The sequence below is a fragment of the Oreochromis niloticus genome, unplaced genomic scaffold (assembly GCF_001858045.2).
Source record: "Oreochromis niloticus isolate F11D_XX unplaced genomic scaffold, O_niloticus_UMD_NMBU tig00002428_pilon, whole genome shotgun sequence".
Classification (NCBI taxonomy): Eukaryota; Metazoa; Chordata; class Actinopteri; order Cichliformes; family Cichlidae; genus Oreochromis; species Oreochromis niloticus.
The window spans coordinates 70,482-92,445 of NW_020327639.1; the positions used below are offsets into that span (position 1 = coordinate 70,482).

Consider the following 21,964-nt stretch of genomic DNA (forward strand, 5'->3'; position numbering starts at 1 on the left):
TGAGGTCTCATGCCTGATTCCATTTTTGCTAAGGAGTGCCTGATACTCATTTCCCATAAACTCTGTTCCATTGTCAGACCTGATACATTTAACCTGCCCATACGGGGCTGTATCAGCCAGAAACTTCTGTGTTGCTTTTGCTGTGTCACTCTTATTTTTCAGAAAATACACAAACACTGCACTGGAATAGTCATCAGTGAATGATAGTGCAAATCTATATCCATCTCTGGACTCTGGGTCTACTGGTCCAGCTAGATCTGTGTGTACCAGCTCTAAGTTTTGGCTCATGCATCAGGGTCCCTGTTTCTAGTTTGAACGAACTTTCCCTGTGTGCACACTTCACAATGCAAGACAGATTTATCTGTCTTCCCTTTGATTGCCATACCATCAACAACACCCTGTAATTTCTGAATGTCATCATAATTACAGTGCCCAAGAATTTCATGCCATGTTTGCATGTCATAGCAACCCTTACATTGGTCTTTACCTTCAGTGTTTACTGTTTGCAGGTAGTACAGTCTGTTGTATTCATATATTGGGAACCTTGTGCCGTCTTTGTGTCGCAGAGTGTCTTTTCCTTGCTTGAAGATCACAGTTGCTCCATTGGAGGTAGCTGCTTTCACAGAGAAGATGTCTTGTGGATATGAGGGGATGTACAGTGCCTGTTTCAAGGTTGTTTTGTGGCACTGCCCCCTGCTGTCCATCAAGCAAAACTCTGCCTCCCCTCTTTGCTTTGCAACTCCAGTGCACTTAGTGCCGTCAGCCAACTCTACGTAGTGTGTCTTGGGCTGAAAACTGTCGTCGAATTTTCTGAACTTCGTTATATCTGTAACAATATGCGAAGTTGCCCCTGTGTCCACCATCAGACCCTTTTTGTTGACGCCATGCTCTGACTGGAACTCTGGATCCTCGCTGCTTATCCGGAATGCGTAGTCTTTGCTGCCCGACTCCTCGGAAACTTTTCTTGCATTGTCCTGCCACCGTTTCCGTCTGCAGGTTGAGTCCCGATGGGTGGTGCTTTTACACTTGCTACACCACTGCTTGCGCTGACACGTCCTGGCTTTGTGTCCCTGTAGTCCACATCTGAAACACACTATGCGTTGCCAGCTCCCTGGTCATTTGAATTTTCAAAAGTGGGTCGTGCACGTGCTTTCACGACATTGTCATCTGACGCTGCAGCGCGCATTTTCTCTGTGTGTTCATAGCTTCGCAGTTTAGTTTTAAATTCGGCAAAAGTCACTTCAACTTCACTTTGTGTGACATGGATAACAAACGGTTTGAATGATTCTGGCAGTCCATTCAAAACCATTGCTACCAATAGCCAATCACTCAATGTTTCTCCAGTATTTCTCAGGGCTGTGATTGTTGTCTCTGCTCGTATCACATAGTCAGTCACACTCTCACTGCTGGACTTTTGGAGCGAAGTGAGTTCTGTATACAGGCTAATTATACGAGGCTTCCCTTTACCTCTGTAATAGTTTCTTAGAATCCCCAGCGCCTTCCATCCATCATCCGCTGCTTCTCGCATAACAAGAGACAAACTTTTGTCATCCAGAAACTGGATCAGCTCCGCGTAGACCTCTGCATTCTTTGCTCTGTCTTCTTCTCCCTCCGCGTCGGTAGGCTGCTTCAAAATAATGTCTCTTAATCCTTGCAAACAAAGGTGGCCCAAAAATTTCGTCTCCCATAGTTCGTAATTCTTTTCGTCTCCATCAAAAACTAGCTGAGCCCAATGGCTATTTGACTCAGCGGCTCGTCAGCTCATGGCGCTAGCATGGTATGCTAATCCTCACCGAGGGCGCTGTACGTTGCGACGTTTCTCTCGGTGGCAAAAACACATGGACTCTTTTTGGAAAATTTCTTAGCTCTCTGAGCCCATAACCTGTTAGCAGAGATATGAAAATGCGCAGGAAAATCTGACGTGCATGGCAAACTTCACCGACGATACTTAGGGAGGAATAAACACACGTCAGCCTTCAGCCATTTTGGATGAACGCTCACGCCCCCTAGAGAGCGCCAACTTTATTAACAGCCACACACATTTAAAACACACATCAAACATAAATAAACCCTTTGGCTGTTTCCATAATTGAGAGCATTTTATCTCTTCATGTCAACGCTGTAACTGGCAGTGAAAAGCACAACATGTTTGTAGTTCCAATGTTGATACAACCTAAACGTGTCAAACTTAAAATATACGGTCCTGCTTAGTGGGTTTAAAATGGACTCCTGTGGATTGGAGGTGATTGACTACATGGACGTTCAGCGTGCAGCTGACCAGCCGTGATCGTATAGTGGTTCGTACTCTGCGTTGTGGCTGCAGCAACCCCAGTTTGAATCCGGGTCACGGCATAGAGGTGAAGCTTTTAAAGCAAATACAGCAGATAAAGTGGAACAAGAATGAGGGTGAAATGGTTGTTCTCCTGTCTGAAATCTAAAAAAAGGTATGACCATGAAGTTTTCAAAAGAAAATACAGATTTCATTTTGAATGTCTGTTGTCTTTGTACTATCATCAGAATAATGAGTAGGGTTTAAATCATTATTCAATTACACATATGTTCATAAGGAGTTGGAGCAGGTGGACAATCAGTCAATCAGTGCAGCCTAAAGGCACGAACTGACAAGTAATTCAGCAAAGCAAATACATGATCACATCTTACCACAAGATGTCGGTAAAGGCATAAAACGGTACAGTCTAATTAGTTCCCAGAACGTAAAATGTTTTGGGAAAGTCGTTGCCTCAAAAAACAAAACAAAACAAAACAAAACAAAAATACAGTACTGAGTACTCACTCTGCATCCTGTCTCAGTACTGAGGATGTAGAGTGAGAAGAGACCAAAAGATAAAAAGCGAAAACCAACTAGTCACCACTTAAAATGAGATGCTCCCTTATTTGAAATCACAACCACTCCACCATGACCCGGATTTGAACTGGGGTTGGTGCAGCCACAACGCAGCGTACTAACCACTATACTATCACAGCTTCATAGCAACTAATCATCTGCATAATACATCATCAAAACACGTCTGGCTTTTCGTTTGCACTTACAATCTTTATTGTGTTTTTTCCTTCATATAGATCTCAAAAATCTGTGTCAATGATGCGCACATTTACGCACGTGGCACAGTAACAGTATCTGCATTAACACAGGGACGTCTCGTGTAGTTCCAATGTTGATACAACTTAAACGTGTCAAACTTAAAACGTACAGTCCTACTTAGTGGGTTTAAAATGGACTCCTGTGGATTGGAGGTGATTGACTACATGGCTATTTAGCCTGCAGCTGACCAGCCGTGATCGTATAGTGGTTAGTACTCTGCGTTGTGGCCGCAGCAACCCCGGTTCGAATCCGGGTTACGGCATTGAGGTGAAGCTTTTAAAGCAAATACATTAGATAGAGTGGAACAAGAATGAGGGTGAAATGGTGATTCTCCTGTCTGAAATCCGCACGAGAGATGAGACAAAAACAGAAACATGACGTTAGACATATTAATAAAAACAGGTTAATTTAAGAAGTCAATTTGTAACCTGTAATCAGTGGGTGACAAAAAGGAACCGCACACTGTGCGCTATTTACTTTATTTTGTAATTTCTACAACGGCTTACTGAGTTAGGGAAAAGCAGCACATGAGTTCTGAAATTAACGATTAAAAAACTGCTTCCATAAAGTCTAAGGCTTAAAGGCTTTGACTTCTTGATATTATTCATCAACGCTGGAACAAGGACATTTTTACATCATGTGTTCCTACAAAAACGTGGCACTACAAACCAAATATTTTCTTATATTTTATACTACATTTTTTATTTGAATTAATACCCATTTTACTTTATTATATTTATTTTATTTGAGAAAATGTGACATAACTTGATCCAAATAGCTGTTTTTAAACATCATTTTGAATTTTTTAAAAATACTTTAACCCTTTTATTTATTTATTTTTTTGGCTGTGTTATGTCTTTGTTGGAAATCTTCTGTTTAATCAAATTTCTTTAAATTCAGTGTCTTTTACTGTGACATGTCATCCATACTCTGAGGGATTTTGCACCCTTTTAACAACTTTGTGGATAAAAATGTACACGCACAAAGTCTGGTCAAAGTGTTTGTCCTTAACACGGTGCTGATCTGTTTCATCATTAAATCTCAGGATCACCCTGTGTTTTTCCCCAAGCTGGCAATGTTTGATGTTAAATAAAGAATCAAAGAAATCCTGACTGTGAGTCATTTCTTCGAGCGAGTTGTTCAAAGATTCAAGATTCAAAGATTCAAAGTGTTTATTGTCATGTATACAGAAGAAATAGCATTTCTCTGTGCAATGAAATTCTTCCTTTCCTGTCCATACGCAAATACCAAGTTAGGTAAGGGTTAAAGGAACAAGATAAAAATAAGGATAAAAATAATGAAAGATAAAAAAGATAAGTACAAAAATAAGTGTAGACAAGTGAGGTATGCAGGTGCCAATGTAGATGGATGTACAAAGGAGCTTAATGTGCAAAATGAATTTAGTGTGTCCTGATGTGCAAATTGCAGTTGAGTTACGTCAACTGTTCAGGAGTCTGATAGCAGTGGGGCTGAAGGAGTTGTTGAGTCGGGACGTTCTGGATTTCACACTTCTAAACCTTTGTCTTGAGGGCAGAAGTGTGAACAGTCTGTGTTGAGGGTGTGTGGGGTCTTTGTGGGTGGAGGCAGCTCTCCTCTGGACTCTGCGATGGTAGATGCTCTGCAGAGAGGGCAGCAGAGTCCTGATGATCTTCTCCGCAGTTGTTATCACTCTCTACAGGCGTTTGCGATCCATAGCAGTAGTTCTGCCGTACCATGCAGTGATGCGGCTGGTCAATGTGCTCTCCACAGTGCAGCTGTAGAAGCTGCTGAGGATCTTGGCCGACATACCAAATTTCCTCAGCCTCCTCAGGAAATACAGCTGCTGCTGAGCCTTCTTGACCAGCTGTGTGGTGTTCAGTGTCCAAGTGAGGTGCTCACTGATGTGAACGCCCAGGTGCCAGATGCCTCTTCACTTCACTCTCCAGGATAAACAGCGGCTGGTGAGGCCTCTTCTTCTTGTTCATGTCCACTATCATCTCCTTTCTGTTTGCTCATACTCATATTCAAAATTTGACATGTTTTTCTCAAAAACTTAAATGCTTGTGATGCTCCTGCAGAATAACAATATATTTACTGAAGCACTTTTTAGTTTTCTGTAAATCTTGTGAATGTGATAACTCAAGAAAGAAGTAGTTATGATTTTCCTCAACCTCAAGGTAAAAGTCAGAGGTCAAGTTTTCTGAAAATGTTCTTATGTGATAACTGGAGAACGAGGCAAAGTATACCTTTTAAACTGATACCTTTATCAGTGGTTTCCTCAGTTTCTGAAAGCTTACAGTGATCTAAGAACAGGTGATGCAGCATGGTGGTAAAAGAATGAGCATAAAGTTTTCAAAAGAAAATACAGATTTCATTCTGAATACCTGTTGTCTTTCTACTATCATCAGAATAATGATTAGAGTTTCAATCATTTTTAAATTACACATATGTTTCATAAGTAGTGGGAGCAGGTGGACTGAAAGACACAACTCTGGTGTAAAACTTCACATCTTTATTTATTATACATCAGTTTAAATGCTCAATGCAGAAGTCTCCTTGCGGTGATGTCAGAAGTCAGGTGACACGGGTGAGTACACTAATCCCTTCTGTCAGCAGGATTCTCTCCAAAAGATCTCCTCAATTTTCCAGACCGGAGTATCTGCACAAAGAAGAAGCTGAACAGAGAGCAGAAACTGCAGTGCAGAACACAGGGAGCTGGACTTACCTAACAGACCACTTAACGATCAGCGTCGATGGAAGGAATTTCTCCATTATAACCAGCAGCTGTGACGGATGAAAACAGACAGCTGAGATGATTTTCCTCAGGTGTGTGGAACCAGAGTGCAGAAGCCTGGGAACAGATCTGACCCCTGAAACAGAAGACTGAGGCTGTCTCTGCACTGGTTGTTTGCTGCTCTATGGGTTCAGCAGGAGGAGGTGAACCCACAGCTGGCAGCGATTCCCTGGTGGGTGGGAGAATCATACTTCAGGTTCAATATTATAGTTACGTTCTTTCTGGTCTGAAGCTCAGACAAGAACTGGTCAGAAGAAGGTTCCGTAGTATTTTTGGTTGATAAATACAACTAAAGGAGAAAATTCTGTTTTGAAAATTCAATGCTAGAGTCTCACATTATGAAAAGTTACTCCAAAAGGTTTTCTTTTTTCTGTGCACCAAAGTTAATATAATTTAAGAGATTTGTGTAACCTCACGTGTCCAAAAAGCAAATAAAGAGATGAAACAAAGATACATTGAATGACAGTCAGAATTACCAGAGTTAGCAGAGCTACGTACCTAGGGTAGCTCAGTTTCTGGCATTGGAATTAGGAGGGATAAGAAAAATGAATTTAATTGACTGCAATCTGCTGAAATCTAATGGTGAGATTTTACATACTGTAACTTTAATGATACTTGAAAATACTCCAAGCACTGAACTGTTACAGCCTGAGCCTCTTCAGTCAGCACACACAGTCTGTGTAACATATGAATAAAAATATATATAACTTTTCCTCCCTTTTCCAATCAAAAGTTCCCAGTAGAGTTTTTCACCTTCACCACCATGGAGCAGTGGGTTTTGTTTTTTTGGGGTTTTTTTTATGTTACACAATATACTTCAATGTGCACTATAATTAATGTACTTCTAATTTCTGAAAAATCACTCTAAAGCTCCAAAGTTTATTTGGGAAATTTGAACACGAAAACGATGAAGTATGTGCTCAAAAGTTCATGTCGGGGCCCGTGGAGTCAGGAGTAAATTAGTTTCAGTCACTGTCTGTGGCAAATAAACTCAATTTACCACCAGAACTAACAAATATTTCCATAATTAACACACTTCCCATTGTGTGAAGACTGCAGTAAGACATCTGCAGGATGTTTCATGTGTTTACTGCAGTTAAAGTAGTGTTACTAGAAATATTACAACAGAAATGGCAGCAACACATTTTAAAGAGCCTAATGACTAAAATACACTGACTGGCCACTGTGTTAGGTACACTTGCTCAACTGCTCATTAACACAAATATCTAATCAGCCAGTCACATGGCTGGAAAACAGTCAAGTCAAGATGACCCACAAAAGTTCAAACTGAACATCAGACTGGGGGAAGAAAAGGTGATTTAAGCGACTTTAAACATGACATGGCTGCAGGTGTGAAATGGGGTGTCTTATAGACATTCAGTGTTACCTAAAGGCAGTAACTGCCAAGTAATTCACCACAGTATTTACATGATCATATCTTACCACAAGAGGTCAGTAAAGGCATAAAAAGGTGCAGTCGAATTAGTTCCCAGAACTTAAAAATTTTTTGGAAGGTCGTTGCCTCAAAAAAACAGTACTGTGTACTCACTCTACATCCTGACTCAGTACTCAGGACATGGAGTGAGAAGAGAACAAAAGATTAAAAATGAAAACAACACAGAACTCAAATTGTTAAACTCCCATATTGGAAATCACAACCATTCTGCTATGACCCGGATTGGAACTGGGGTTGCTGCGGCCACAACGCAGAGTACTAACCACTATACGATCACAGCTTCATAGCAACTAATCATCTGCATAATACATCATCAAAACACGTCTGGCTTTTCGTTGCACTTACAATCTTTATTGTGCTTGTTCCTTCATATCGATCTCAAAATCTGTGTCTATGATGCGCACATTTACGCACGTGGCACAGTAACAGTATCTGCATTAACACAGGGACGTCTCGTGGACTGACCGTAAATACATTTTGGTGTTCTTCTGCACATCGTACAGGTCAGCTGTTAAGCGCAAATTCCAGTTTTTACGGTGGAATAAGAAAACGTGCAACATCCAGACTGTAACTGGCAGTGAAAAGCACAACATGTTTGTAGTTCCAATGTTGATATGACCTAAAGGTGTCAAACTTAAAACGTACAGTCCTGCTTAGTGGGTTTAAAATGGACTCCTGTGGATTGGAGGTGACTGACTGCATGGACGTTCAGCCTACAGCTGACCAGCCGTGATCGTATAGTGGTTAGTACTCTGCGTTGTGGCCGCAGCAACCCCGGTTCGAATCCGGCTCACGGCATTGAGGTGAAGCTTTTAAAGTTGAACAAGAATCCATGAAGGTGAAATGGTGGTTCTCCTGTCTGAAATCTGTACAAAAGATGAGTAAAAAAAACACATACACGAGGTTTCACACTCTAATAAAAACAGTTTACTTTGAGAGGTCTGCTTTTAACCTGTCACGAATAGGGAACAAAAAGCAACCGCACGCTGTGCACAGATTAGTTTCTTTCGTAATTTCCGCAACAGCTTACCAAGATAGAGAAAAGCAGCACGAGAATTGAGAAATTAACGTTGGAAAAGCTGCTTCCATAATATCAAAGGCATAAAGGCTTTGACTTCCTGATACAATTCATCAATGAAACAAGGATATTTTTACATCACGTGTTTCTAAACAAAAGGTGACACTACAAACCTTCATGTGGAAGAAAAAAAGAAACTGAAGCTCTCCATGCAAAAGCTGCTGGTCTAACTTTTCCACAATGCTTTTTTACTGCAGTAATAAAATTATTTACAAGTTAGATAATGTGTTGTGTAATTTCCTTAGAAAATCACGATTTGGTGCATGGTTTTTTTTTTTTAAACAAAATGTATTGCTTAAAAGCACGTGTTATTGTGGTTGTGGAATTTATGAAGAGTGCAATGTTTGTTCATGTGGATTGAGCTGGGAAGATGTTAGCATATTGTGGGTGCATGAATCAAAGCTCTGTTTCTGCTAGGGCTACACCTCCCTTTGTTTACCTACATCTGCACCAATCCAGAGTCCAGTTGCTGACACTACAACACATACATGTATACTTTGGAAGCGTCCGTCTATCTGTCCGTTCACGGCATATTTAATAAAGACAAAACTATTTAGTAACAGCATAAAACCCTCTGTAAATTTGAAAAAGCATCTTCTTGCTGAATTTTCATGCTTTACCACAATTTCCCCAAGGTACTATAAGAGGACCACATGTATCAACAGTTGTGACAGGAGGAGCATAAACTCCTGTCAAAAAAACACCAGTAATTTCTACAAAGTTTCGTTTTCCAAAGCCTCAGCCTCTCTGTCATGACCCAGGGTTTCTGGGGCCACAGCACAGAGTACTAACCACTAAACGATCACAGCTGGTAGAGGTACATAGGTCACTGATTGCAACAGCTACAACACAGTGTGAGAATCATCATAAAGCAAGGGAGAGGAAGCAACAGTAATGACAACAATAAAGGAAGTTACATTCATGTCAGACCTCATTTTGATAAATATTTTTGATCAGTTTATTCATAAAGGTGGTTTTTGTTTGGCTGCCGTGCAATTAATGTTTGTGTTCATGGCAGTGCAGATGAAGATCAGTTGGCAATAAGAGTCGCTCTTGAAGAAAGAATCGAATATGCATCAGACATAACCACTGAGGAATTGTGTAAAAAATATGTGGGAAACAAGTAAAACAGAAAATCTTTCATCCATGAAAAATAAACTTTCTCTCCACAATTAAAAGATATTTTATTATAACCAGGTTGATACTTGGTGGTTGTGGGTTAATGATCAAGGTGCCTGATTTAATAAAGATTTCAGTATCAGTAGATGCAGTTTTCAATCTTCACACCCTTTAATAGTATGTAGGGATTACATGAGTACCTTAATTTTAGACTGTTGAATACAACACACAGTCCAGCAGAGGGCAGCAACACTTCAGCACTCTGTCTTCCTAACATGAGCAGAGGCTCGCTAACAACCAGCTGCTCCTAATCCAGTGAAGTTCTCTGTTTTTTTTCACATAACCAAACAATCAGTAACCTTCAGGGAACCATGAAGGGACATTCCTTCAAAGTTCCCTGAAGGTTGTGATGGCCAAAATGAGGCTCCATGAGACTCTTAAACATTTGAAGCATTTGTGCTGGAATTGCATTGAGGTTTCGGAGAGAATCCAACAACCATCTCCATCTGCTCTAATTTGCTGTGAGAATTGTTAGCAAATAGGTCACCTGTAATTAATGAATGCAGGTTTTCTTGAATTTTTATTCAGGCTCTCCAAGGTTTCTTAGCAATTTCTGGAAGGACAAAATACCAGCACAAAATCACAGGTTAGAGTGAGGATAGAGTCGCTTAATACAGCAAATGACGTTTTCTGTTGAAAATAGTAAAAAGAAAGAGAAGAGACAGGAGTTAGAGCTGAACTTTTCCACCTGTTTTATTTTTTATTGAGATGCTTTTACAGTGCAAGGCTGTTCTCTCTCTGCTGATGTAAGTTTAACTCACCCAGCAGTCTGTTCTTTCTGTGTTTTTTTTATTTTTTTAAATCAAAGAATAGGCCAACATTTATTTAAGTAGACTTTCCATGTTAAAATGGATGTGTAGCCTGTATCGGTCTTCACAATCCAGAATCCAATACAATCCAACAATAACAGTGAGACATTCAGTATTTTCTTTTATACATGCATTAAATCAGTAATTTGAGGCCCAGTCCAAACTTGGTGCACACTTGAATTTTGAAATTCTCTCTAGTGCTCTCCACTGTCTAATTCAGGACCATTACTCATTTCACCTGCCGTCACTCCAAGAATGGATTTTCCACACTGCTCACCTGAAAAGGCTCCGATGGCTATCTTCTCTGGAAACATTCACGGAACCCACATCTACCTGCCCTCCTGCCCGTCACTCACCTCCAGATCACTCAGATGGTTGGATTGTCTCCTTCTCACTTTCTTGGACACTTGCATGGCTACCCTCCTGAGGCCTCAGTTCACCCAACCCTTCTCCCTTTTGACAGCAGATTGTTCTCTCCTTTTAGTTATCATAGTACTTTTAAATGGGTGTACAACCCCCCCCCAAACAAATAAAGGCAGTTACATTGGCTGCATTTTTAGATAAATAGTTGTATATAAGTCTGTTGTTTACAAAATTTGTGTATAACTTTTCAGAATGTACAATTTACATTTGCACTTCAAGTTCAAAATAATTTACTAAACATGTCTGTAGCTTTTACACTAAAAAAATATCCCTACTGCTAGGATTTTATGTTTTTATGTTATGAGGTTGAGCTGAAAAGAATGATACCAAGCAAGGCAAGGGGAAAATAATAAAATAAAACAATTTAATGGTGAAATACAAATGTAAAGTCAAAAGTAGTCAAAAATGGCCAATTATATTTTGGACCTCAGAGGGTTAAACCCAACAAATCATAACAAATTAGGTTTGCATTTTTGTTCATGACAGTGCAGATTTCTGAGATTTTTTTTGTAAATTTAAGTATGTAACAATTAGATTTTTCTAACAAAAAAGAGTGAGACTTAAGTTAGACCTGTGTTTGTAAATGAATCACCTCATGTTGTGTAGCTTTCTGGATTTTATACTGATTGTGCTACATATTTATTTATTATACAGGCTCTGTATATAAATCGTAAATACACTGGAAGGTTGGCCAACTGGGAGTGGCTGCAGTAAATAAAAGCAGCACAGCAGGCTTATGTACAATTTTCCAAGACGACTGCCAAGCCCATAGTTCTACTGTTGTGGTAACTATCCATTTTATTTATTTGATAAACTTGTGTAAACAATCATTTTGATCACACTGTGAAATTTTTGCTTTCAGATTTCTAGCTATTTAGCTATTTATTTCTTAGCTATTTGTAACAACAATAATGACGTTCGTGTCCTCTATAACTTTGCAAACACTTTGTAATGAAGATCAATTGAGCTCAAACACATATTTTTAACTGTTACAAATGTTGAAATTTGTAAGAAAAGGGGGAGACACATGGTAAGAGCTGAGCCCTGATATGGTGATGAAACAGAACAGGATTTACTTGTCTTTTCTGAGCAGTGCAGACACGAGCGACTTTGGTTTAACTTCTTTATGGTATCAGATATGTTAGGAACCAATTTGAAAGGTCTGACTTAATACAACCATTAATTAGTGTGTGACAGTAATGCCTGGATGTTATTATATGTGACTGCTGAAGAACAGCAGTTCAGAAGATTTATTGGCTGAGACAGACTGAAGCAACAAGAGATTTAATTGTGTGCAGTGAAACTGGGAAGTCAGGGAATTCCGGGAAAATGAGACGGATATTGACCTGATGCAGCAAATGACATTTGATGTTGAAAGAAGTGAAAAACAAGAAAAAACGGGTGTCAGAGTTGAATATTTCAGCCTGTTTTATGTTTCTCATTGAAAGCAGAGGTGGTTTCTATTGAAATCATGTAATGAATTTACAGTGCAGGTCGGTGTAACTCACCCAGCAGTTTCTGTCTTTCTCTCCTACCTAACCTTTTCATAAAGCCACTTGGTGGTAATTTTGTCCAATGTCTTCATATTGTTTCCCCCCCTTTTAATTTTTTCCGTCAATCCAAAATAAATGTAAAATAAGCTCATGGCAGGCAGTTAAAAGGTTCTGCGTCACATTTTTGAGCATTTCACGAACTGTCGGAAATATATCGTTATATCGGTCAAAGCAGCAAAGGCTATGATTCTTTGGCTGGTAACCAGAAACTTTTACTTGTTTATTAAACGGTAGGGAGCAAGGATTTCATATGATTATGCACTAATTTCAGATTCATGTTGGCTGCTCGCGTAAAAACTATTGGATACATCTAGAGCTATTTTTTTTCTTTTCTTTTGTAAACACTCTACAATTTTGTTTGTTTGTTTGTTATTTAAATAGCCACATTTGACATTGAACAAAAAACAGAAGCTACACTTTGGTTCTTGTTGTTCATTGTTTCACAATATGCGCAGGAGAAATCATGTGTACAGGTGGCAAACACAAAAATGTAAAAAAACCAAAGATTCAGATTCATTAAATTTAGATTTTACTAAAATGTTTTAAAATATATTTTATACATACTTACTTATATATAATATGTAACAGGGAAGGCTTTAGGACCCAGGGGATCCAAGGGAAGGTATAAAAGAGGAAGTAGCAGCAGGTGTTTTTTTTTTTAAACTTTATTTAGAACAATGACAATGACAATCTCAAACAGACAGTGAATTATTGAATCTTTCACAACAGTATATCACACCTTTTTTTTTATTAATCAGAGGAAAACATATTATGGTGTAGTTTGTTATGTTACAATCAAATGAACAATAATTGTAACTAAATACATATATTAAAAAATATAAATAAATAAATAAATAAAATAAAGAACAAGGAACAAAAATAAAGGAGATGGGGGGGATCATGAAAATCATTAAAAGTGAAGTTTTATAAACAAGACATATAGCTTAAATAAGGGGCTATAGATCAAGCTCTTCTAAAAATGTATGCAATTAAGTTGCCTGGGGCTTATTTATTAGCTTCAGAGATTTACGCAACAGGGAGAGTTCATATTTAAGAGCAGGCCATGAAGGGGGGGATTTAGCATATTGGCATTTATAAATGTAATATATTGTTGTAATCAATGTTCCCTCTAATTTCTCATGTGTCTGAGCGAACACAAACTCCCTGAGCGGTGCCTTGGACCACTGTGAGCAACAGCAGACGTGTGCACTGTGGTCACGCAGCATCGAATCTATCCAAGTTACATGGTTTATTAAAATAATCAAATCACAGCATTTACATTTATGTTGGACTACTTTTAATTAACTGCTTTAGCCCACTTACAATGAAAATTAAAAAAAATCTTGTTCATGACCTGTGTAGTATGTTAACACTATTGGAAGTAAAAATAACTTGAACTCCAATTTTGAAAACACAACTTTCTTTTTTTTTTTAATAAAGCTCTGACTTGTATTATGAGTATGAGTCTGTGGTCTGGGAGAGAGTCCTGTAACTCTGTCTGCAAAATACAGTATATAATGACCAATGTTGGGCAATTAATTATATAGTTACTTCTTCAAAAAAGTAACCGAGTTATGCAAACAACAAAGTTTTTTTGCAGCTGTTTACCTAAAAATGCAGCCAAGGCGTTTTTTTAAATAAACATTTCAAACTATTTACAGAACAATCAGCTGTTCTGCATCAAATTTGATGCCACACAAATTATTTGTGCCACTCCAAAAAATAATTTCTGTCCACTATGAGATAAAGGAGAACAACAGCCTGATACCTGCAGGCCTGACAACAGGAGATGTATCACTCCTGTAACACCTGTAACATTCAGCAGTCGCCTCATTGTTCTGACACACACAACAAAACTATTGACAGTGTTGGGAAGGTTACTTTTAAAATGTATTCCACTACAGAATACTGAATACATGCCCCAAAATGTATTCTGTAACGTATTCCGTTACGTTACTCAATGAGAGTAACGTATTCTGAATACTTTGGAATACTTAATATATTATCATGCTGTTTACAACTACGTGAATGTCCTATTGCTGTGATTTATTACTGTTACTGAAGGTCCGCGGCTCCGAAACGTAGTAAAGGGACCTCTGGCTAATACGTCGGGTTCATGTCGGGCTGGTAGCCGAAAACTAGCTTTATTTTGTTGTCTGGGTCAACTTTGCTTGCGGGAGACAGAGAGAGGCGTTGAAAGGCTTCTCCAAAGGAACTTATTTTTTCCGGAGGAAAACACGAACACAGTGTACAGTTGAGTCTTAATAGCTTACTTACAAATGGGCTCGTCAGGCACTCTTCTTGGCTGCAGTGGTTATTATTATATTTACATGCTTCCAGCTCCCGTTTTTGCTCCGTGACAGCTCGGACTTCCTTTCTCTCCCTCCCTCGCTCACAGACACATAACGGGTATGGTAGTCCATTCTCCCTGCAGCACGGACTACACTGCCCATCAGGCTACATGCTTTAGAGCTATGCCTGTAGCATTCTGCCTTTTAGCTTAGCACAACAACAACAACAAAAAAGCGCTCTCTCACCCAGGAAACACGCAGAGAGAGAGCGCGTCACCCTGTAACCATGGCAACCGTAATGCTGCCGCCTGGAACAACAGAACGTAGCTGTCAAACAAACCCAAACAGTCCTGACCCGCGACAATATGAAACAGGGAAGTACCGCCGTGTATTCCATTTATTTCAACAAAGTAACTATATTCTGAATACCACCTTTTTAAACGGTAACTGTAACGGAATACAGTTACTCATATTTTGTATTCTGAATACGTAACGGCGGTACATGTATTCCGTTACTCCCCAACACTGACTATTGACTACACTATACACTAACTACACAAGATTTCCGCTAAACGTCGCAAATCTCTCACATCTCAAAACACCGCCGTCACTCCTAAAACTTCCCCCTTCCTAAACAAGTAAATGCCATGTTGCCATATCATTTTTTGATTGGTCCACATAGTAAGGCTGGGGGGAGGCTGGGGGGAGCGGGGTGCTTTTTGCTCACAGGCGGAGAGCGCTTTCGAGCGTTTTCCTTATAAAACGCTGTTTTTACCGTTTCTCCCGGCAGTAAATATAAACAACGATAGTATTCAGGAAGAAAAACAAACATTGCAGATATTTTTATCATAACTCTGGTTTTACGTGGCCTATCAACACAATTTAAAAACTGGTATAAAGTCCACACTTTTTCCCTCAATTGTTCCGTCTGTCCTGCTCACATCTCCAATGGTTGTACACGTTGTCATTAACGTGGCTTCACCCCACATCAGCCACGCCGCTTTGCTAGCTAAAACACCGGTGTCGGCACATAAGGACGCTGTCATAGCCTGTCAGCGACGTTGATTAGCTGCGTATATACGAATGTGGATCGCATTATTGGCTGGACTATGGGATAAGGTGGCATCGTTCTAATCCCATACGGGAGCAGCCAGTCACTTACTGACTAACACTGCAAAACAGAATTGTTAAAGTATTAATTTTAATTTCAATTCAGGTTAGATTTTTTTTTGTGCGCAACGCAGATTTTCTGTGCGCAGAGACCGTGCCAGCAGTGCGCAATTGCGCACGCACGCAGCTTAGAGGGAACATTGGTTGTAATAATGAGATTGTTTACTAAAAACTCGCTATTTTTGTCCTTGATGAGCGGGTGCTCTTCTTCTCTCCTTTGCGCTCATGAGTGGCTGTGAGTACTGGTGGTTTGGGAAGGTGAAGAGCCTGAGAAGATTTAATTGCCAGTTAGACAAACTGTGGTTTGTCTAACTGGCACCTTGAGCTTCAAGGTTCAGGCTGTTTTTCTCTTAGTCAGTTTTCTTTAAATTTGTTGAAATGTTATTTGATGTTTATTGCATTTTTTGTTTTTAGTAGTGATCTAAGAAGACACTAAGCAAGTTGTGCCGCAAACATAGTAGTCAGCTAGAGGTATGGTAATTTAGTATTTGACATTAAGAAAAAGGATATTTATGCACTGAAATAATTTATAATATATTGTCTCCTGCAGGACGGGCTGCACATCTAATTGTGTCACAGTTTTTCCTTTTTCTCCTTGTTGTTGCGCTTTCCTCCTTAGTTTGTTTTAGAGTAAGGGTCACATTTTAAAACTGATTTTTTTATTCTGGGTTTGCTTTTATGTTAACTGGGCCAGTGCAATATTAGTCAGGCAGTGTGCAATCCCTGAGCTGGGGCTCGTACCTTATGGAAATTAGGCCCTGCATATGTGCTCATGGTAAATGGATTTGCTGTGTTGAAGATAAATTGATTGCAGTGATACCAATTATTGCCTTAGGGAAACACTTAGTGCATGTGATAAGTGTTCCTGTGGGGTCGTATTTATTAGGGGTGGACTTGTGTTTTGTTTGTTTTTTAAACAATGGGCACCTGTTTTCTTCTGGTGAGAGCAAGTTACCAGGTGATTGTAACATTGCTGGCAGGTTTCACCATTAAAGGTACATTGTTGGTTGTTAGTGACCTTTTATTGTGATGTTTTAGGTCTATTGCAAACCTTTTTTGTTCTTTTCTTTAAAAAAAATAAACTTTAATATATCCTGGCTGATATTAACCCCTTGTCCCGTTCATTCTGGGCCCATTCCTGTAAGAGCTTTTTGGGCTGAAGTTTGTACATGTAGTATACAGGCCCTTGGCTGTTATGGTGTAGTTTTGATCACTACATATAATATATACATATATATTTTTAAAATATTTAAAATTAAAAAAACAAAACTTCAAGGGAAAAATCGGCTCTAATATGAAAGTAAACCCATGTAAAACTTGTAAAACATGACCGTTTAGTTTAGTGCACCCTCTGTAATAAACATCGTTTACATCGTCAACCAGCCTGTGATTGGGTCTTCGCATCCCTCTTTCTCCACATCCACACAGCGACCATGACAGAATGACAAGACTCGTGCCACGAAGACATGCTATGGAGCCAGCGAACTCCAAACTTCACGAGCTGCAGAAAGCAGCGCTTTCCATCCTGGAGGGGGAGCTGAAGTGGAAGCCGTGGCTCATCCCCGAATATGAGTGCGTCTTCAAAGGGACTAGTCTAGTTCTCGGGGTGGTCTGCTGTCTCTGCCAAGTGGAGGTGAGGCTCCTGCCGCCATTCTTCTATTCCTTCTTCTTCTTCTTCTTGAGAGAGAGAGAGAGATGTGGGAGAAAGAGAGATGTGGGAGATTTGTGACAATTAGTGTGGAGTGTATTGTTAGTGTTTTGTGTTGTCTTGTCCTGTGTAGTTAGTCTGTTGTGTAGTCATTGTTTTGTTTTGCGTGTCAGTGAGGGTACTAATGAATGTCACAACGGCAGATTGCAATGTAAACACTGTCTCCAGGTGGAAAACAGAAGGAGTGATACACCTCCTGTTGTCAGGCCTGTAGGTTTTATCCCTGTGGTGTTCTCCTCTGTCTTGTGGTGGACAATTCTTTTTTTGCTGGCACAAAAAATTTGTGGGGCACCTTATTGTGACACCTGATTGTTCTCTCATTTTAGTTTTAGTAGTATTTTGAAATTGTTATACAAAATAAAATAAAAACACCAGATGTATTGGTGACATTATAAGAAAAATAGTTGTATATGTTGACAAAATTTGTGCATATGTTTTCAAAATGTACAATTTATATTTGCATTTCAAGCTGTGAAAATTTAGTTTTTTGTGTGATTTCAGATCCGTTGTTAATACAGTATGTCAATGAAAAAACTAAATTCAAACACGTGAGGTTGTGCTGAAAAAAAGTATACCAAGTAAGGCAAGAAAAAAAATTAAAATAAAACAATTTGAAGGTGAAGTAAACTGTCAAATCAAAAGGAGTCAAAAACGACCAGTTATATTTTGGACCTCAGAGGGTTAATCTAGCAAATCATAAGAAATTACATTTATATTTTGCTCATTAAAGTGCAGATTTCTGACATTGTGTAAATTTAATCGTGTAACAATTTGATGTTTTCCTAGGAAAAAAACAGTGTGAAACTTAAGTTAGGCCTGTGTTTGTAAATGAACCGCCCCATGTTGTCTAGCTTTCTGGATTTTATACTTATTGGGCTACATATTTATTTATTATACAGGCTATACAGTACATAACATCACATGTTTTATGTAACTAAAATGTTTAATTATCTGGGCTACAGAAAATAATTAAGTTATAGACTGTATTAATTAGAGATGGCACGATACCACTTTTTTATGTCCGATACCGATACCGATATCATAAATTTGGATATCTGCCGATACCGATATTAATCCGATATAGTGTGTTTTTTAATCAATAAAACTGTTTTTTTAATATCTTGCTGCATTTTGTATAAGTTCATACTCAAGTTTAAATAAACAACAACACTAAAGCTATTCTGTTATACCTGTATGTAAAAAATACACTGCACCCAAAATATTTCATAGTTCAGCAATACTGATCAATCTAATAAACTTAAACCTACTCCATCCTCCCTATTCTGGTATTTTAAAGAGTACTTAGCAGAAATATTAAGCAACCTAACTAATAGGGTTGCAAACTCCCAGCAAAAAAAAAATAGGGAACCACCCCCCACCCTCCACCTCATGATGCTTAATCAACGTAATCAACTTTAATTTGATGCAGTGTGAAAAAAAATGCACAGAATTAAATTATTTTTCAAGAATAATTAAATAGATTCAACATCTTTCTTCTACAGAATTGCAGACTGCACAGACGGTACCTTCCCAAAGGAAAAAGTACTATAGCTTACTAGGGTATATTAGACTTAACAGTTACTATATACAGTAATGGACTTCTATACATTTTACATCAGATTAAAACTTTGGGTGTAAGATTCAGATAATTATTTATTAAAAGCGAGACATTTTAAATGAGAATAAGAAAGAAAAGTATGTCTTTGTGCCCCTTTTTCCCTGTTCATGCCCTATCGGCCCCCCTGGCTACACTTTGCTAGATCCGCCCCTGCACAGTTACCAGCCGTCAGCTACGTAGAAACGGATCCTGGTCTAGAAAGTAATATTAAATAAATTCTAACAACAGCTTGTGAAGCTTAAATGTGCTGCTGTTGTTCAGCCGCTGGTTTCCTCTTTCTGGTGCAAAGTGGGCCAAAAACAAACAAGAGAGACGGACTCGCGACAGAAAAGCCGATCAGCTGATCGTTAAGCAGTTTCACGATTGAAGTAGCGGCAGGAGAGGGAGAGAGAGAGGCCGTCGCTCCATATATCGGTTGTTAAGCTTAACGTAGGTACGCTTTACAAACATTCAGAGATGAACTTACACACTTGCTTTACTTCTCTCTGGGATAACTTCCTCGGAGATGAAATGCTGGATTGCTAGCGAGGCTACAAATACACACAGCCGCTCTATCACTGAGCGCACTGCTCCGACGTGCTACGGTTATGAGCCGAGTTACGCCGTGTCGCAAGTTTTGTGAGGTGCTTTTTTGATATTTAATGGATCGGATTACATTTTTTATTTCTCACCGATATCCGATCCAGCAATTTACGTCAGTATCGGACCGATACCGATACCTAATATCGGATCGGTCCATCTCTAGTATTAATATAAAACATGATTATACTTATTGCATTTGAATCATTTTAACCATATGTAACCACCTGCATATGTGCTTGGGAAAAAAAAGGCTTTGATTTTGCCACCCCATTTGAGTTTCAGGCCACCCTCTAGGTCCGCCCCTGTTGCTCAGGTGTAATTGGATGCAAGTATGATGTAAACAAAAAAATTCCTTTGAGCATACCCACAGTCACCAAGCAATAACCCATTATGAGCTCTTCTTTCAATACAGTGATGAGTTAAGTAAAATCCGGGAAACATGAGTGGCACCTCTCCAAAGTGCTAAGTGGAGAGTGCATAGATCTTGGACATTAATGGAAAACTAGTTCTTGCAATTCCTGTATACCTCAACATCTTCGGTGGAGGAGCGTTTTATGAGAATATGGGTTCCGTCAATGCAGCCTATTATTTTGGGACTAACCTTTAAATCTGAAAAAAACAAAACAAAACAAAACAAAACCATGAGGCTATCTTGTTTAATAAATAACAACAACAACAACAACAACAACAACAATAATAATAATAATAATAATGTAAAATTGATGTTTAAATTATTTTACTTTGTTGTTCTGTTGAACATTTGCAGTTTCCAACTTTAAACTGAGTTGTCTTGATGGTTTACATTTTAGTGTTTCATATATAGTGTGTGTGTGTGTGTATATATATGTATGTATATCTCAACCACTCCTTTTAATGATGTAAATTTATTTTTTTAGGTGACACAAAATCAGAATGGCTGCATATGTAATGCCACACAGGTAAGAAGCAGTTTTCTGATATTTAGGCTGTACACACCTGGATTCGTCAGATTAAACTTCAGCTCTGTTCATGTTTCCACCTGGGAGGTTTTTGTGTTTTCTCATGAGTATGGTGTTACTGGACATGTAATTTTTCTGACTTGCAGATTTATTTATGTAGTGAGGATTAGAGATGTGTACTTATGGTACTTGATCTGCAGCACAAGTAAACTGGAGTTCTTGATGCTTAAACAAAACAAAACAAAAGTAACAAATTATCATTGATTGTAAATTTAATATGTGTGATATGAAATCCAAGCATCATGGACATAACCTGAAATGAACTGGGTTAACTGAAAAGTGAAATTTCCGATTGCATCGAGGAATATAGAGCACATCTGTACATGGACCACAAAACCTCTTATTGAAGACTGCCTTTCACACAGAGGGAGAAGAGATGCACAGGAGTGAAATGAAACAAACTTAGGGTGGAAGATGGTTCAGTGCAGAATTGGCAACTTGTATCCCAAGCACAAAGCTTCTGAACATACAAAACAAATTACTGTGATGCTATGACTTCAGGAGGATAGACATAACAGTAATTACTTGGCTTAAGCTCCATACAGTGAGGCTGACTGACTGGGGCTACAGGAGCACTAGAGAAACAGTGACAATGGATTATAAAAGGAAAACTGTTTTTTTTTTAAACTTTATAACAATCATAATCTCTTCTGTATTTCAGGTTGAAACATACCCTGCCTATTGTGTCTGATGTCCCACCTGCCAAAAGAGAAAAAAGTACAGTACAATCATCTCTGCCTCATGTAAAAAGAAAATTGAAACAATTATTTTCCATCCTTAAAGAAACTGCATGTGTTCGCCATATGTTGCAGGTGAGGACTCCCCAGCAGGTGTTTCACAGATTGTATCTGCACATAAAGATGAGCGTTTCCCCTTAAAGAAGCTGGCTGGTGCCACATTGAGGAAAGCAGGGCTTGAGGACACCGTTTACAAAGATAATTTTCTTGTGGTGAACGGCTGGGGGAAATTTTACCTTGCAAAGGCTGTAACCATGAAGGTTATTGGTGTGGTCGAGGACATCTCATGCCCGTGTGAGCAGCTCCTTCTGATGACCTGTGAGGACCAACAGGTATATGTCTATGATGAAGAGGAGCTGCATCTGGTGGCTTTAAGCATCAAGCAGCTACTTCATGAGGGAATGGAGTATCCAGCCTCCACGACCTATTACAGGGGAGAGGCCTTTAAAGACATGGTGAGAAGTTACATTGTTTACTGGATTTGAT

General features: G+C 39.0%; 1 protein-coding gene and 2 non-coding genes across 4 annotated transcripts in view; all 3 read left to right on the plus strand.

The window, feature by feature from the left end:
* The first annotated feature begins 3,293 nt into the window (after nucleotides 1-3,293).
* On the plus strand, nucleotides 3,294-3,365 carry trnah-gug (transfer RNA histidin (anticodon GUG)). The gene has a single exon. It is a non-coding gene; the product is annotated as a tRNA-His (tRNA).
* A 4,693-nt stretch (nucleotides 3,366-8,058) lies between these two features.
* On the plus strand, nucleotides 8,059-8,130 carry trnah-gug (transfer RNA histidin (anticodon GUG)). The gene has a single exon. It is a non-coding gene; the product is annotated as a tRNA-His (tRNA).
* A 3,434-nt stretch (nucleotides 8,131-11,564) lies between these two features.
* The window catches only part of LOC109199921 (uncharacterized), a 110,472-nt gene continuing 100,072 nt past the window's right edge, over nucleotides 11,565-21,964 (plus strand). For both annotated transcript variants that reach the window (XM_019355269.2, XM_019355268.2), the window contains exons 1-5: nucleotides 11,565-11,606; nucleotides 17,264-17,468; nucleotides 20,640-20,681; nucleotides 21,403-21,458; nucleotides 21,554-21,933. In XM_019355269.2, coding sequence (XP_019210814.1) covers nucleotides 20,656-20,681; nucleotides 21,403-21,458; nucleotides 21,554-21,933 — 462 coding nt within the window. In that variant the 5' untranslated portion in view covers nucleotides 11,565-11,606; nucleotides 17,264-17,468; nucleotides 20,640-20,655. The remainder of the gene's footprint in view (nucleotides 11,607-17,263; nucleotides 17,469-20,639; nucleotides 20,682-21,402; nucleotides 21,459-21,553; nucleotides 21,934-21,964) is intronic.